The 14,161-nt window shown below is 44.2% G+C and overlaps 1 protein-coding gene across 11 annotated transcripts in view; it reads right to left on the bottom strand.

The window, feature by feature from the left end:
* Positions 1-323: 323 nt before the first annotated feature.
* The window catches only part of ST3GAL3 (ST3 beta-galactoside alpha-2,3-sialyltransferase 3), a 274,491-nt gene continuing 260,653 nt past the window's right edge, over positions 324-14,161 (bottom strand). For all 11 annotated transcript variants that reach the window (XM_040407845.1, XM_040407844.1, XM_040407848.1 and 8 more), the window contains 3 exons: positions 5,683-5,829; positions 2,029-2,175; positions 324-1,257 (listed from right to left, as the gene is read on the bottom strand). In XM_040407845.1, coding sequence (XP_040263779.1) covers positions 1,168-1,257; positions 2,029-2,175; positions 5,683-5,829 — 384 coding nt within the window. In that variant the 3' untranslated portion in view covers positions 324-1,167. The remainder of the gene's footprint in view (positions 1,258-2,028; positions 2,176-5,682; positions 5,830-14,161) is intronic.

The following is a 14,161-nucleotide window of genomic DNA, read 5'->3' as shown; positions in this document are numbered from 1 at the left end:
TCCATGCGTCCTCAGATTCCCCGATTTCAGTAGAGAGACCTCTGCCCCCCTACAATTTATTGACTGCACTTTAAGCCCCCAAGAAGGAAGGGAGGTGGGGAAAAAACCGCTCCTGCAGCTGACCCCCTGAATCTGTTTTAGAATCATTTTTCTGTTTTATACAGATTTCTGTAAAATATATAATATAAAGTAGATGATGATAAACATGAACTGTGATAGACTGCAGTAATGCAAATAAAACCGCCAAACACAGTTTCCAGCACAAAATGAAGTTTAATGATGCTCCTGGTGCTAGACCCTAGCTCCTGGTGCTAGGCGGAGGGTCGTCTAGTGTTGGCTCTGACCAGTCTTTTGATGATATGAAATGTATTGCTGATGTGTTTGGGAGTCACATTTACATGTATGTTAGTACAGGAGCCGGGCCCGGGCTCAGATCATGCTTCCTGCCCGTGGAACATTAGGGCTGAGAATGATCCGAGCGAAGAGGGTGACCGCTGCTTCATGTGCAAGGAATTCAAACACTGATCCATGGCAAAATTCTAACACTGATCCATGACCTAAAATTGTACAAGTTACCCACCCGTACCCCAATAATAACACACTCAAAGACAGACATAGATAGACTGAATATTGGTCCATCTACTTAGTAGCAGCATCAACAATGCCCCAACTCTGGACGGCCATGTTTTCTTCTCTTAACAGGGGAAGGAGCCTGCAAGAGGCAGCTAGAGATATGTCAGTGTGTGCATGGCCTGCGTATGGATTGGGGTCCTCCACCCATATCTCTGCCGCCCGTGCAGTGCAGTCCCATGCTTGATGGATATCTAAAAATAATACTTTGTACATTCAGAATGTATGCGGTTCTCCATTCGTACCTTGCGTCCTGAACCGGAGGTACGTTTGGCACAAGGGATTCTTTTGCATGTTAACAGTGTTGTCTTTTTGTGATAAAGTTATGTCTACTAAAAAACAAAAACAGAACAGTTCTGAGAGAATAGTGTTGTGGAGGCGGCCGTGGTCACTGCCTCCTCTTCCTGTGGCAGCAGCTTGTGTCGCTGTCCTATAGAAGATCAAGCCCCCTGATGGCATGCACGCCCGTCTGTCCAATGGGGCTCCTGCGATCAGCTCTGGTAATGGCTATTGTCCAGGATACGCTCTCTGCTCCGGTCAGATGCCACTAGTGAGGTCATTTATTACACGCGCTTTCACCATCTTCCTTAAGAAGTCTTTCTCTTTCTGAATATTATGGGTCCAAGACTGGATATTAGAAGAAAAAGAGGAAAAAGTCAGACGTGCAGAGTCATTCTGGGGGGATTCTTGACTTTATGCTACCTGAGGTGAAAAGTAAGAGTTCCCATCTTATAAGATAATGCCAGACATTTCTGCAGCAGCCACTACAGGCGAAATCCAGGATAGGATGGGGATGGACGCCCAAGTTAGCAGCGCTCTGCTCTGGCTCATAGCGGGTGTGCCTAGTGGGGTGCCCCTCTATATGATGCCCATATACCCTAATAGGGCATACGCCCGTAAGTTTAAAGGAAATAATGATTTTATTTTTTTGCAAATGCCCCCAGCCTTCCTCTGTAACAGCAGATTCATACTTACCTGCTCTGTGCTGCCTCCCGAATGTCTATGTTTACATCTGCCGGACCCTGGACATGGTCACATGCTCCACTGCAGCCAATGACTGGCTTCAGCAGTGATGTCGCCACATGCCACGCATCACTAATAAAGCCAGTCATTGGCTGCAGTGGAGCATGTGACCATGCCCAGGGTCCGGCAGATGTAAATACTGTGCAGGGACCGGAACCTGTACATGTGGGAAGCAATGCGGAGGACCAGAGGGGTGGGAGCAGGTAAGTATGAATCTTCTGTTTATGGAGAAAGGCTGGGGGCAGTTGCAAAAAAAAAAATATATATCATTATTTATTTTCAGAGAAACCCTTTAAGGTGGTTGGTGGTTTTACCAAAGATAATAATTGTGCACACGGATGACTTATGTCATAAAGCCGGATCCGTCAGTCTTACCTCTTTAATGGCTGCCATCTTGATAGTCTCATAGTAGTGAAGAGGAGCATTGGGAAGGTTCATGTCATATCCAAATCCTGCTACCGCCACCTCGTCACAGTTATGTAGCGCCATTGTGATTGCCACACTGCCGAGCGTCGGGATGTTCTGCATGTAATAAAGAGACAAGTGTAAGATGTAAGCCTCATCCATCAGCAGCGTCCTGGTGAAAGACACAGCCGCAGAGGATATTCAGCCGAGCGGCATCGATATCGGTAGCAGGGCTATTAACTTCAGTGATAACACGGATCAAGTGACATCACATCCCCCTGGATTTTTTATTTGTATTATTTTTATTTTTTTAAATATAAAACTAGCAATAAAACGATGTACGTCAATCATTACTTAACCGTTATCACTAAGACATTGGGGAATCGCTGGTTGTAGTCATGTCTGCGGCTCCTGACAGAAGACCGCAGAAGGATGCTCTTATAGAATTACCATCACTTCAACAAGGACAACTATCTATAGCAGCCGAGGAAATCTGTGCACATGTCAGACACATGGATTCCAGCATCGGCCCTCGCCGTACATCGCTGGAGGTCTCTGCCGCCGCGTCTGATGCTCACAGAATACCTTCTGCGGTATATATAGTGCATATGACGGATGTCAGGAAGCCAGTCTACAACCAGAAATACATCCTAATGCACACGAACTCGATAGAGCATATTGACCTCAGAAACACAAGAGCTTGCAATCAGTTTTTTTCTGAATGAGAGAACTTGTATGAATGATCATGAGATGAATGATCCCTTGTATCCTTATGGATATAGCATGGCTCGGCCTGGCTCCATTGTATCTATGTCAAGGCTTGCCAGTCGCATGGATCTGAAGAGTTTTATAACATTCGTGGCCATGGGTGGCTCGTATTCACTTAGCAAAATAGTCATAATATCACATAACAGCTGGGTCACAATGCAAACGCCAAATAACGTCCTGTGACCGAGTATTAAAGAAAAGCTCAAAGGACCCACATACTCATAATGGATTGCAAATGATCCTCCGGATAATGATATACCATTGTCATATGATATTTCCCTCTCAATACCTTGACTTGCAGAAGAAAGAGAGGTTATGCCTAATTCCTCAGTGTCCACGGAGGCCTGGCCAAACCAGGGGGACTGAGCAGATGGAAACACTAAATCAGCCGGGAGAGATTAATCGTCCATATGTCACAAGCCAGAGCTGGTGATAATCACTGCATAGGAGCTTAAGACACATAACAAACTCTTCATCTCATTCACTCATCCCAAGCAGCAGATCCGTAATCTCATTGAATGCTTCCCAGGGACATGAGATGGCAACCCTGCTGCCGGATGCAAGGACCGTGTAGAAAGCGGCTGCGCAGAGGACATCCTATGTATCAGACCATCATGGCCACAAACACAAGCTTTGCATTTGAAAGCTGAATATTTTTCTTTTCCTCACCGAAGCATATTTCGCCCATTGAGGAGTCGATGCTGTGTCTTCCTTAGGGGAGTGCGGTGGCTCCGTGGTCAGCACTGTGGCTTTGCAGCTCTGCGGTTCTAGTTTTACCAGAAGCAACAGCTGCATGGAGAGTGTGTGTTTCAGAGGAAGGTTGAATGAAATGAGAGGCAGAAATCTGGGCAGAGCCCTGCAGGTATATGCAGAGTATCGATGACCTGTATGTATTGTATTTACTTGTGACACACCTATAAGCCTACTGAGCCTTGGTAGTGTAAAGTAATGCATCAAAAGTATTAAGAGGCACAGTTTCAGGCGTAATTTATAGTAAATCTGATGGATTGCGGAAGGCCATGCTAGGTCGCGAATGATAGCGCAACTGCTGCGTGCAACTTGACGTTTTTCTAGAGTAAAACTGTTAATACATCTGCCCTACTGTGATGACCAGTTAGTGGATCGGCTAGGCATGGAGCCTGACCAGTCCCTGATTTCTATGGATAGGCCATGACCCATAGGACTCGACCAGAGTATATGTGGTGGTCAACGAAAATGAAACTGCCGTCCATCATGGTTGTGTGCCACAGAATAAGAGGATACCACAATGCTATATGTGTTTTGGAAATTGGACTGAAACGTAAAATATTATTTACACAGAACTTTATAGGGTTTGTCTGAGTTATTAAGTGGCCGTATACCGTGGAGGTCAGTGATTGGCTGCAGTGGTCTCATGTGTATGCAGGCACGTCACTGCTGCAGCGAAGTGGTCACTGGATGGAAGAAAAACAAAACTGGGGCTGGAAGTGGCGCGTGTCCTTCGAGGCAGTGTGTTTTTTTATGTTATTACAGTCCCTGCCTTCAGCTACTTATTTTAAAGGGATATTCTCATATGGCACATTGATGACATATGCCATCAGTGTTAAATAAGTGCAGGTCCCACCTCTGGGACCCGTTCCTATCTCCAGAACGGGGGATCCCCAAAGTGAGGGAGAGCACGCAGTGCTGGTGCATCTATGTAGGTTTCCATTTACTGCTATAGGACTTCCAAAAATAACCAGGCCAGCGTGCTCAGATATTTACTGAGGAGTAGGGTTGAGTGAACATGTGTTTTCAAGTTTGGTGTACACGGTCTAAGAATTCCGTTATCAATTCCGCTACCACGGACCATAAATTATGGTCTGTGGTACCGTAATCCATAATGGGATTCTTAGATAACCTGAACCCGAATCTTGTACGCCAAACTTGAAAACACAAGTTCGCTCAACACTACTGAAGAGCAAGCTGCGCAAGCATAGCCACCTCTCCATCCACCACTGTGGAACTGTTGGAATTACACAAGCTGGAGCTCGGTTATTTTCGGAACTCCCATACCAGTGAACAGGGGGTTGGCTGTTCATGCACAGATACTCCCTTCACTTCAGGGGCTCCGTTCTAGAGATAGGAGCGGGTTCCAGAGGTAGTACTCGCACCTATCTGACATTGATAGCATATCCTAGTGATATTCCATCAATTTCCCAGATAGGAATACCCCTTTTACTAACTCATATACCAAAAAGGTAGCAAAAACTGATCGCCACAGTGATCAGGACAACACAAACCGTGAACAGTGTCAGCACATACATGGGTAATGTCGGTCCTCAAGGTGGAATCACCTTCTGATAACCTCATTCACATTAACCTCTCAGGGTCAAGATAAAATCTGGGGCATTCTCCAAAATCATTCAACCATCGTTAACATTCAACTGTTTGTCTTTTTGACGCCTTTTTTTGTTTTCTGCCTCTGGGGAAATGCAAATCAGAAGTGTCCGGCCTTATAAAGCAAGGATTAGAACGGCTTATCAGTTATTACACAGGAACCATCTATGATATATGTGGGGACAAAAGGACCATCAATCCTTCCATAGGATGACTCCTTCACCACAAGGGACAGCAGCTCTGGGCGGCTCTTCTTTACTGACTCTTCCAATAAAATACTCTTTCCAAAGGACATTTTTTGATATCGCTCTTAATTCAGTGCATTTCCCGTTCTCAAAACTTCCCTGGCGTCTACAATCTTATGCAGTAAATGCATCGACCGCCAGCGATATAACGATAGCAGGTGATGGAGAGGATAGTTGGCACTTTATATAATGTCCACGCCAAGCAGAGGCTTGTATTTTTCATGCACTTCTCTTGTTTCCTGCAGGCACTTACCCCTCTGCCCATAAGTCCGTTGTTGAATGGCAGCCCGATAAAACTGAATGCAGCTTCTTGGATAAAGTATGGGTTGAGGATGCGAATCTCGTTTGGCTCTCGTGGGACTCGAGTGGCAACTGACTTCCAGAACCCATCTGAAGCGCTCTGAAAATGAGAACGGAAAGAATTATGAGAAACAGGCCATATAGACAGCTGAGAGCGACATCCTACAGCCATCCGGTACTTCATAGCCATCTACGTGTGTTACGCATCGCAGGACACTGTCCCACCCAGTACTGCTGTATAATGCACAGGTGGAAGCACTAGTGGCATTACCTGCGCTTCTGCAGCAGACACGGTCACATTGGCACAAGAGGTCACCTCGCCTGTTACTAGGCAGGACACACTACAGCAATACCTAGCTAGTTCTGTGTTTGCAAAGGGTGTTCAGTATAGAATATTTATATATTATATTGCAGTATGTTAGTATATCAAGGAGCACTAGAGAAAGTGTATTCAAATAGAAACTTGACCCAAGGCCCATCCATACAACTGGAATGCAAGCCTCCATTCTTTACACTGCAGGCTAGATGAAGAGAACAGAAAGGGAATTCAATAACCAGTAAAAAAATATATATATATTTGTCAAGACACCAGTGACAATATACTGTATATGTCTATAGACCTCAGAGCCTAGACCCTGGGTTATGACAAGTTGTATGTTGGGATGTTTGGCGTCTGCATTAGTGCTTCACTGTAGAGACCTAAAGTCCTGACTTCGGACTGTCACACACCGTCTCCAGATGCCAGGAGTCGTCTGTAATTACTGATTTACACAAAAAGGTCTCTGAATCCGCACTGACAGGTCTCTGTGATCCATCAGCCTCATGTGCACTTCGCACAGATCACGTCTCCTTTAGTCTCTTTACAGGGAATGTGTCATCAGAAAATGAGCTATTTTGTAAGATAAGTTTTTATGTTACATTTATTTAAAAATAATTTTTGGTGATGTGTTTTTCTTTATTTTCTATTTTGAAAAATCCTAAAATTCTGCATTTTTCGTGCTGACCACTAAGCCTAATAATAGGCACGACTTCTTGGTCTTTACATCTCTTTTCTCAGCAGTCATCTCATTATCATTACAGGCAGATTAACAATGACAGATGCCATCTAAATATCACAATATGTGATATCACAGCTTCACCACGAACAAAACAATTTAGTGTGCAGTTTCTTGAACTTTCTCACAGCTGCAGTCCCAAAAACAGGAGCAGGCCCGCACTCCCATAAAATTTAAATAAAACGCATAGGTATGGGTCCACGCTAATTGTTTTCCCCTAGAGGAATGTTCACAAGCAGTCACTCTCCTTACTCCTGGCTTTCAGCTTCCTCGATCCCTGAACCGACCGGCAACAGAAACCTTTTCTTTAAGACCATTTCTTGCCACATCACATATTCGCTACCAGCTTTGTCTGTTTTATTTGGATATCACAGCTTATCTGCTCCCTTCTGACCTCTGCACAGGTCACAGAGCATGTCAATGAGTCTCCTCCAGACTATTGTCTATGACCCATGGTGGCTGCAGTAAAGCAGGTCTCTAAATGCTGTTTACAACAACTCGGCTTAAATAGCAGAAAATAATTGATAGGTGACACATTCCCTTTAAATGGACCTGGTAAACGTCAAGTGTTTGTTACTTTCATTGCAGCGTCCCTTCAGCATCTCGTCATCGTCTTCACTTTCCATCTTTACCTCTTGCTTTCTTCTTCATTTCAGCCAAACTCATGGCAGGTTTATATAATGTGTAACACAGAAGCTGGCTTCAGAGGACAGCAGCGTTCTGTAGAGCACCAAAACCCGATTGGTACTGACCCAGCAAAACACTGCCCCCCGGAATGGCCCTGATGCTGGAGATCTCCTGTAGGGTTACATGCTGTGCAGAGGGCTGCAGACCCTGTTGGTCCAGATTCGTATTCCATCTCTGCAGTCTGTCCAAATATATGTCCACTTTTGCAACCAATTTTATTGCTTCGATGCATCTAAAATACAGAATGAAGCAATTCTTCCTATAGTCTGTTCGTGCTTACAGCTCCAGTGCCGACCGTTGTGTCTCCTTGGTTACAGACTATAAACAAGTAGTTTGCACTCAGGTGTTAAGCCTGTATTACATTTCGGGAGATGATCGCTATCAAGCATTTGTATGAACCCTTGTTAGCGATTATCTTGCAGTGTGATACCGCCGCCGATTGCCTGATGAACGAGCAAACGCTAAATCATCAGGTAATCCAAATCTTTTGACATGTTAAAGAATTATTATTTGCAGGCAGCAGTTCATGGTGTCTAATAGCGATCTGCCGCCAGCAAACCAATATTCATTATGGGGATGAGCGATGGCATAGTGATCACTCCTCCCTATACTGAGGAGGAGATCGCTGCATGTAACAGCAGCAGTGCACTCTTGGCGGGTGGCAGGAACTGAACAGGCATTGCAGACAGCGCTGATATGGCGGGAGGTGTGATACTGGAAATAGTTGTGTGCCCAGGGTCTCTGGACAGTGGAATGAATGCTCCTATGATGCTGTTATCTCCAGCTACAAGTGATGGTGTGCAGGGCAGACGTCGTACTATGGATGGGGTGAGCGATATGTGGCAGGATACTTGATACGGTTATGTACGGCTTAGCATGTTGTGTGTTGGGGTACTCACAAAATGTGAATTCTCTCTACAGTAATAGAAAAGACTGACCGGTAAATGTAAGTCATTTACTTATCATGTCAGCCTGGAATATTTCTTATCGATATCTGTGTGTGGGTAAGCTGGGTGAGAACCTGACGCTGTGTGGGAGAGTGGAACATGAAGCCGTACAGTAACACTGCCAGAAATATGATTATTGATGTGTTAGTGATCAGTTCAAGAGATTTATCATCCATCAGTGACGGTCCGGCACTCATTACATTATTATATGCTCGTGGAATGCGGTGACATAACGCGATGTGCTATTATTGTGCAAAAAGAGTAAAAAATAAACACCCAAAAACATAAAACTACACATATTGGAATCGCTGTAATCACACTGACCCATTGAATAACAGTAACACACTAGTTATGCTGCATGGGGAATGCTGCAAATCTAAAGTGCAAAAAACAATGATGGAACTGTTTTATCCTCCCCCGTTACCACCCCAAAAAAGGTAATAAAAGTTAATAAGTTATATGTACCCCAAAATGGTGGCACTAAAAAATACAGTTCACATCCCAAAAAACAAACCCTCATATGACTGCATTCAATTTGTTCCCCTGCGTTCAGTTAGCGCACAAGTATTTCTTAGTTTGATTCTTGGCTGATTACTAGGTACGGGGTGATTAAGTTTATGCATCGTTCAGTAATGTGGAAATCTGATTCCTCTCCAGTCCAGTATAAAAAATGTCTGTTCATCAAAAATGATGAATCTCAGAGCAAATAGATGAAATACTGGCAAGTGTGCGCCAAAAGAATGAGGTGTGAGCGTGTTTAGTGCATTGTAAATATGAGCAGAATACAGGCCATCCGGCCATGTGGGCTGCCACATAATAAAAGGTTTGGTCTACGGGGGTCAGTCACATCTGCACTTACACAGCAATTGTTATCCTTGTACAAAGAGCTGGGAAACCAGTAAAGTCATTTCTGGTAACAGCGTCGTCAGTAAAGCCAAAGCTACTGGGTTCATGAACGTGACCATAAGAACGTCTTGTGGTGGTTTTACTGCTCTATTATTCTTATCCTTTAAATAGAAATAGTTGCATGCCGGCAGCTGATTCATATTGCCCTGAAAACCAGACATGGCAGATTTATGGAGACATTCCCTTTAAGACAGGGGCCACATTGAGACTGCGTAGCTTGCACAAATCTCATATCAAACTACGTCCAAACCTTTTAAGTTGTCTCCAGGACTAATGGACGTTGCGCGGCCTCAAGCTTACCCTTTTTCACATTGTGAATATGTGCAGTAATGCTGCAGGGTAGCCCTATGTGATCCAGCTCATCCATCACTGGTGCAATGAATGCTAGTGTTTACAGAGGACCTGTTATTTTGGCAAAGACTTGGTAATAATTAGTTGGTATTAGTTAGGGTGCGTCCCCATGGTCAGGTATCGGCATGTCGTTTTGGGAGTCAAAATCAGGAGTGGATCATAAAAGGGAGAAAGTATACAGGACAGATACGGCTTTTCTTTATTGAATTCACTCCTGGTTTTGGCTTCCAAAACTGCATGCAGATACCTGACCGTGTGGCCGTACCCTCATAATAATATTGTATAGAACAGCGGGTCTATTAAACTCCACAGACCAGGTAAGTGGTCCCTCCACCCCCTGGAAACATCCCTACAAGGCTTTAAAACAAAATGTTGTTATTTTGGCTTGTTTCCTGTCTGTAAGGTCTAGGGGTGCACTAGAGAAGAAGCCTGGCAGGACAAGTGCTGATTCTGCAGAAACTTTTCACGGTAAAAGGGCTTATCAGATATTCTGTTAATTTATTATACATACCAACATTAAAAATGCCTAGTTTTCTCTATACCGTGCATGATATTGGATAGGGCAGGTGGAACATAGCGCCATACCGCTGTCAGTGGTGCTACTAACGCCAGGTCTAGTCTGTGAACAAGCCCTGGCTAATCTATCAGGAGATACTGCTTATAAAAGCTGTGCATTCAGGATGAGGGGCAGACCTTGCATCATAGGATCTGCTTAGATCTGAAGAAGGTCAGGGTAGTGACACGTGAGCTAACGGATCATTCAGCACGACGGTCCTGTGATGATGTCACTTACAGTAATCGCTGGGAATTGTAGCCTCAGTGTAAGTTCTTACTTTCTCAGATTACAGCGATGTTGAAACATTTTTGGCTTCTGATCTAAAACTCTTAATTTCTCTGGGTAAGATTCTCTTTATTCTGGCTTTAGTTTGCCACAGACAACAGACACACGCCCACGGTAACGTAATTATAGCCGTGAGAATTTGGATTTATACAATAGTCTTGTGTGGCCGGCCCGCTGCCGTCAGCTATTCATTAGGTGTATGAACATTTGTGTAATGCAGAAGAGTGACATCTCCTCGAGCAAACATAATCCATACTACTGGCAGCGGGCAACCAAAAGGAGCAGGAAATACTGACAGTATGTGAGGAACGAGGAGAGACCTCAGATGACCCCAAAAACTCTGGAAAGTGACAAGATGAAGTGATCATGATGATTGGTTTCTGTACGCCAAGTAAAGACAGAAGCAGCAGCAATGCACAAGAGACAGCAAGTGAAGGCAGAGGAGTGGTCCCTAATATCCATATCAGATTGTTAGAGACGCTGCCTGCATACACGGTTCTCTCCTGAAATGCGCTAACAAGCAAAGAGATGAATAAATGAGTAAACAGATGGCAAGTCGTAGAAGATTCCTCCTGGGTTGGGAGCTCTATTTAAAGCCTATGTCTAACTCTGATTTTGCAGTCTCATTTGAACACTTCTAGGTGTTCACACCAGACACTGTATAGTAGTCTCGTCTATACATGCAGATGTGCCTGGTAATCTCTTCCAGGAGGCTATGCCTGATATATTCATTAAATAAAGGTTACACAACAAAAAAACATACAACAACCCAATAATGGGGGTAAAATACATCTAGAAAAACCCCTCAATAGCTGACTCGATATAAACAGAATAACCTACAGTCAGGTCCATAAATATTGGGACATCGACACAATTCTAACATTTTTGGCTCTATACACCACCACAATGGATGTGAAATGAAACGGACAAGATGCACTTTACCTGCAGACTGTCAGCTTTAATTTGAGGGCATTTACATCCAGATCAGGTGAACGGTGCAGGAATTACAACAGTTTGCATATGTGCCTCCCACTTGTTAAGGGACCAAAAGTAATGGGACAGAATTATAATCATAAATCAAACTTTCACTTTTTAATACTTGGTTGCAAATCCTTTGCAGTCAATTACAGCCTGAAGTCTGGAACACATAGACATCACCAGACGCTGGTCTCATCCCTGGTGATGCTCTGCCCGGCCTCTACTGCAACTGTCTTCAGCTTCTGCTTGTTCTTGGGGCATTTTCTCTTCAGTTTTGTCTTCACCAAGTGAAATGCAGCTCAATCGGATTCAGGTCCGGTGATTGACTCGGCCATTGCATAACATTCCACTTCTTTCCCTTAAAAAACTCTTTGGTTGCTTTTGCAGTATGCTTTGGGTCATTGTCCATCTGCACTGTGAAGCGCCGTCCAATGAGTTCTGAAGCATTTGGCTGAATATGAGCAGATAATATTGCCTGAAACACTTCAGAATTCATCCTGCTGCTTTTGTCAGCAGTCACATCATCAATAAATACAAGAGAAGCAGTTCCATTGGCAGCCATACATGCCCACGTCATGACACTACCACCACCATGCTTCACTGATGAGGTGGCATGCTTAGGATCATGAGCAGCTCCTTTCCTTCTCCATACTCTTCTCTTCTCATCACTCTGGTACAAGTTGATCTTGGTCTCATCCGAAGGCTTTTTTAGATGTCGTTTGGCAAACTCTAATCTGGCCTTCCTGTGTTTGAGGCTCACCAATGGTTTCCATCTTGTGGTGAACCCTCTGTATTCACTCTGGTGAAGTCTTCTCCTGATTGTGGACTTTGACACACATACACCTACCTCCTGGAGAGTGTTCTTGATCTGGTCAACTGTTGTTTTCCGTGGTCTTCCGGGTCGTTTGGTGTTGCTGAGCTCACCGCTGCGTTCCTTCTTTTTAAGAATGTTCCAAACAGTTTTTTGGGCCGCGCCTAATGTTTTTGCTATCTCTCTGATGGGTTTGTTGTGTTTTTTCAGCCTAATGATGGCTTCACTGATAGTGACAGCTCTTTGGATCTCATCTTGAGAGTTGACAGCAACAGATTCCAAATGCAAATAGCAGACTGGAAATTACCTCTGGACCTTTTATCTGCTCATTGTAATTGGGATAATGAGGGAATAACACACACCGGGCCATGGAACAGCCGAGAAGACAATTGTCCTATTACTTTTGGTTCCTTAACAAGTGGTAGCAAAATATGCAAACTCTTGTAATTCCTGCACCGTTCACCTGATTGGGAAGTAAATATCCTCAAATTAAAGCTGACAGTCTGCAGGTAAAGCACATCTTGTTTGTTTCATTTCAAATCCATTGTGGTGGAGTATAGAGCCAAAAATGTTAGAATTGTGTCGATGTCCCAATATTTATGGACCTGACTGTACATAAAGACACCGGAGTCTGTGTAGCTCAAAATATAGAACAATCTTTATTGAATAAATATACATAACATCAATGTATAGTGCGGTACTACCTGGGAGGAAATGTGAAGATACAATCACAATAGAAATAATTACTAGATTAGAGATCGTAACTAAATAGATATTGTAGTAATTAATAGCAAATGCTAAAACATATATCAGTCATATCCTATAAGTAGCCCTCTCCCTCAAAAATGACCAGTAAATAGATCATAAAAATCGTACCGCACTATACATTGATGTTATTCATCTCTTTTTATTCAGGTTATGTATATTTATTTCAATAAAGATTGTTATATATTTTGAGCTGCAGAGACTCAGGTGTCTTTATGTAGGTTGGCCTATTCAGTGGGACGAGCTGCAGTACTTGGCACAGCCACCTGTACGAGAGCTGATGTGTACAGGAGAGAAGCACGTTCTGATCTGTGGAGACCCCTGAGCTTATATCAATGTTTAAAGAGGACCTTTCACCGATTATTACACTATGAACTAAGTATACAGACATGTAGAGCGGCGCCCGGGGATCTCACTGCACTTACTATTATCCCCGGGCACCGCTCCGTTCTCCCGCTATGCCCTCCGGTATCTCTGCTCACTAAGTTATAGTAGGCGGAGATTTCAGTCCCTAAGTTATGGTAGGCGGAGTCTGCCCTTGTTCTGCTCTAGTGCTGGCCAATCGCAGCGCAGAGCTCACAGCCTGGGAGGTTATTTTCTCCCAGGCTGTGAGCTCTGCAATGCGATTGGCCAGCACTACAGAAGAACAAGGGCAGACTCCGCCTACCATAACTTAGTGAACGGAGATACCGGAGGGCATAGCAGGAGAACGAAGCGGCGCCTGGGGATAATAGTAAGTGCAGTGAGATCCCCGGGCGCCGCTCTCCATGTATGTATACTTACTTCATAGGGTAAGAATCGGTGAAAGGTCCTCTTTAAATGTGAATGGTCTGTGCCATCAGAATGCAGCCTCCACGTGGATCAGCCGACCGCTGCTGCTCCTGCACCTAGCACCCCTGGCTGATTTTGCCGGGAAGCCCAGCCAGCTAAGTATTCAGATGACCGGCTGTCCATATGTAGTACAGAACGACGGCCATTCTTATTGATAGAGTGACTCTTTCTTCCAGGTCATAGATGGAGAATCTTGAGGTGGGGACCCCACTCTATGACTTCCATATTCTTAGTTATCTGCACTGCGCCGCGCTCCTGTA

The sequence above is a fragment of the Bufo bufo genome, chromosome 9, assembly GCF_905171765.1.
Source record: "Bufo bufo chromosome 9, aBufBuf1.1, whole genome shotgun sequence".
Taxonomy (NCBI): domain Eukaryota; kingdom Metazoa; phylum Chordata; class Amphibia; order Anura; family Bufonidae; genus Bufo; species Bufo bufo.
Note: the sequence above shows the minus strand (reverse complement) of the source record. Positions and strands in the feature narration are given on the sequence as shown.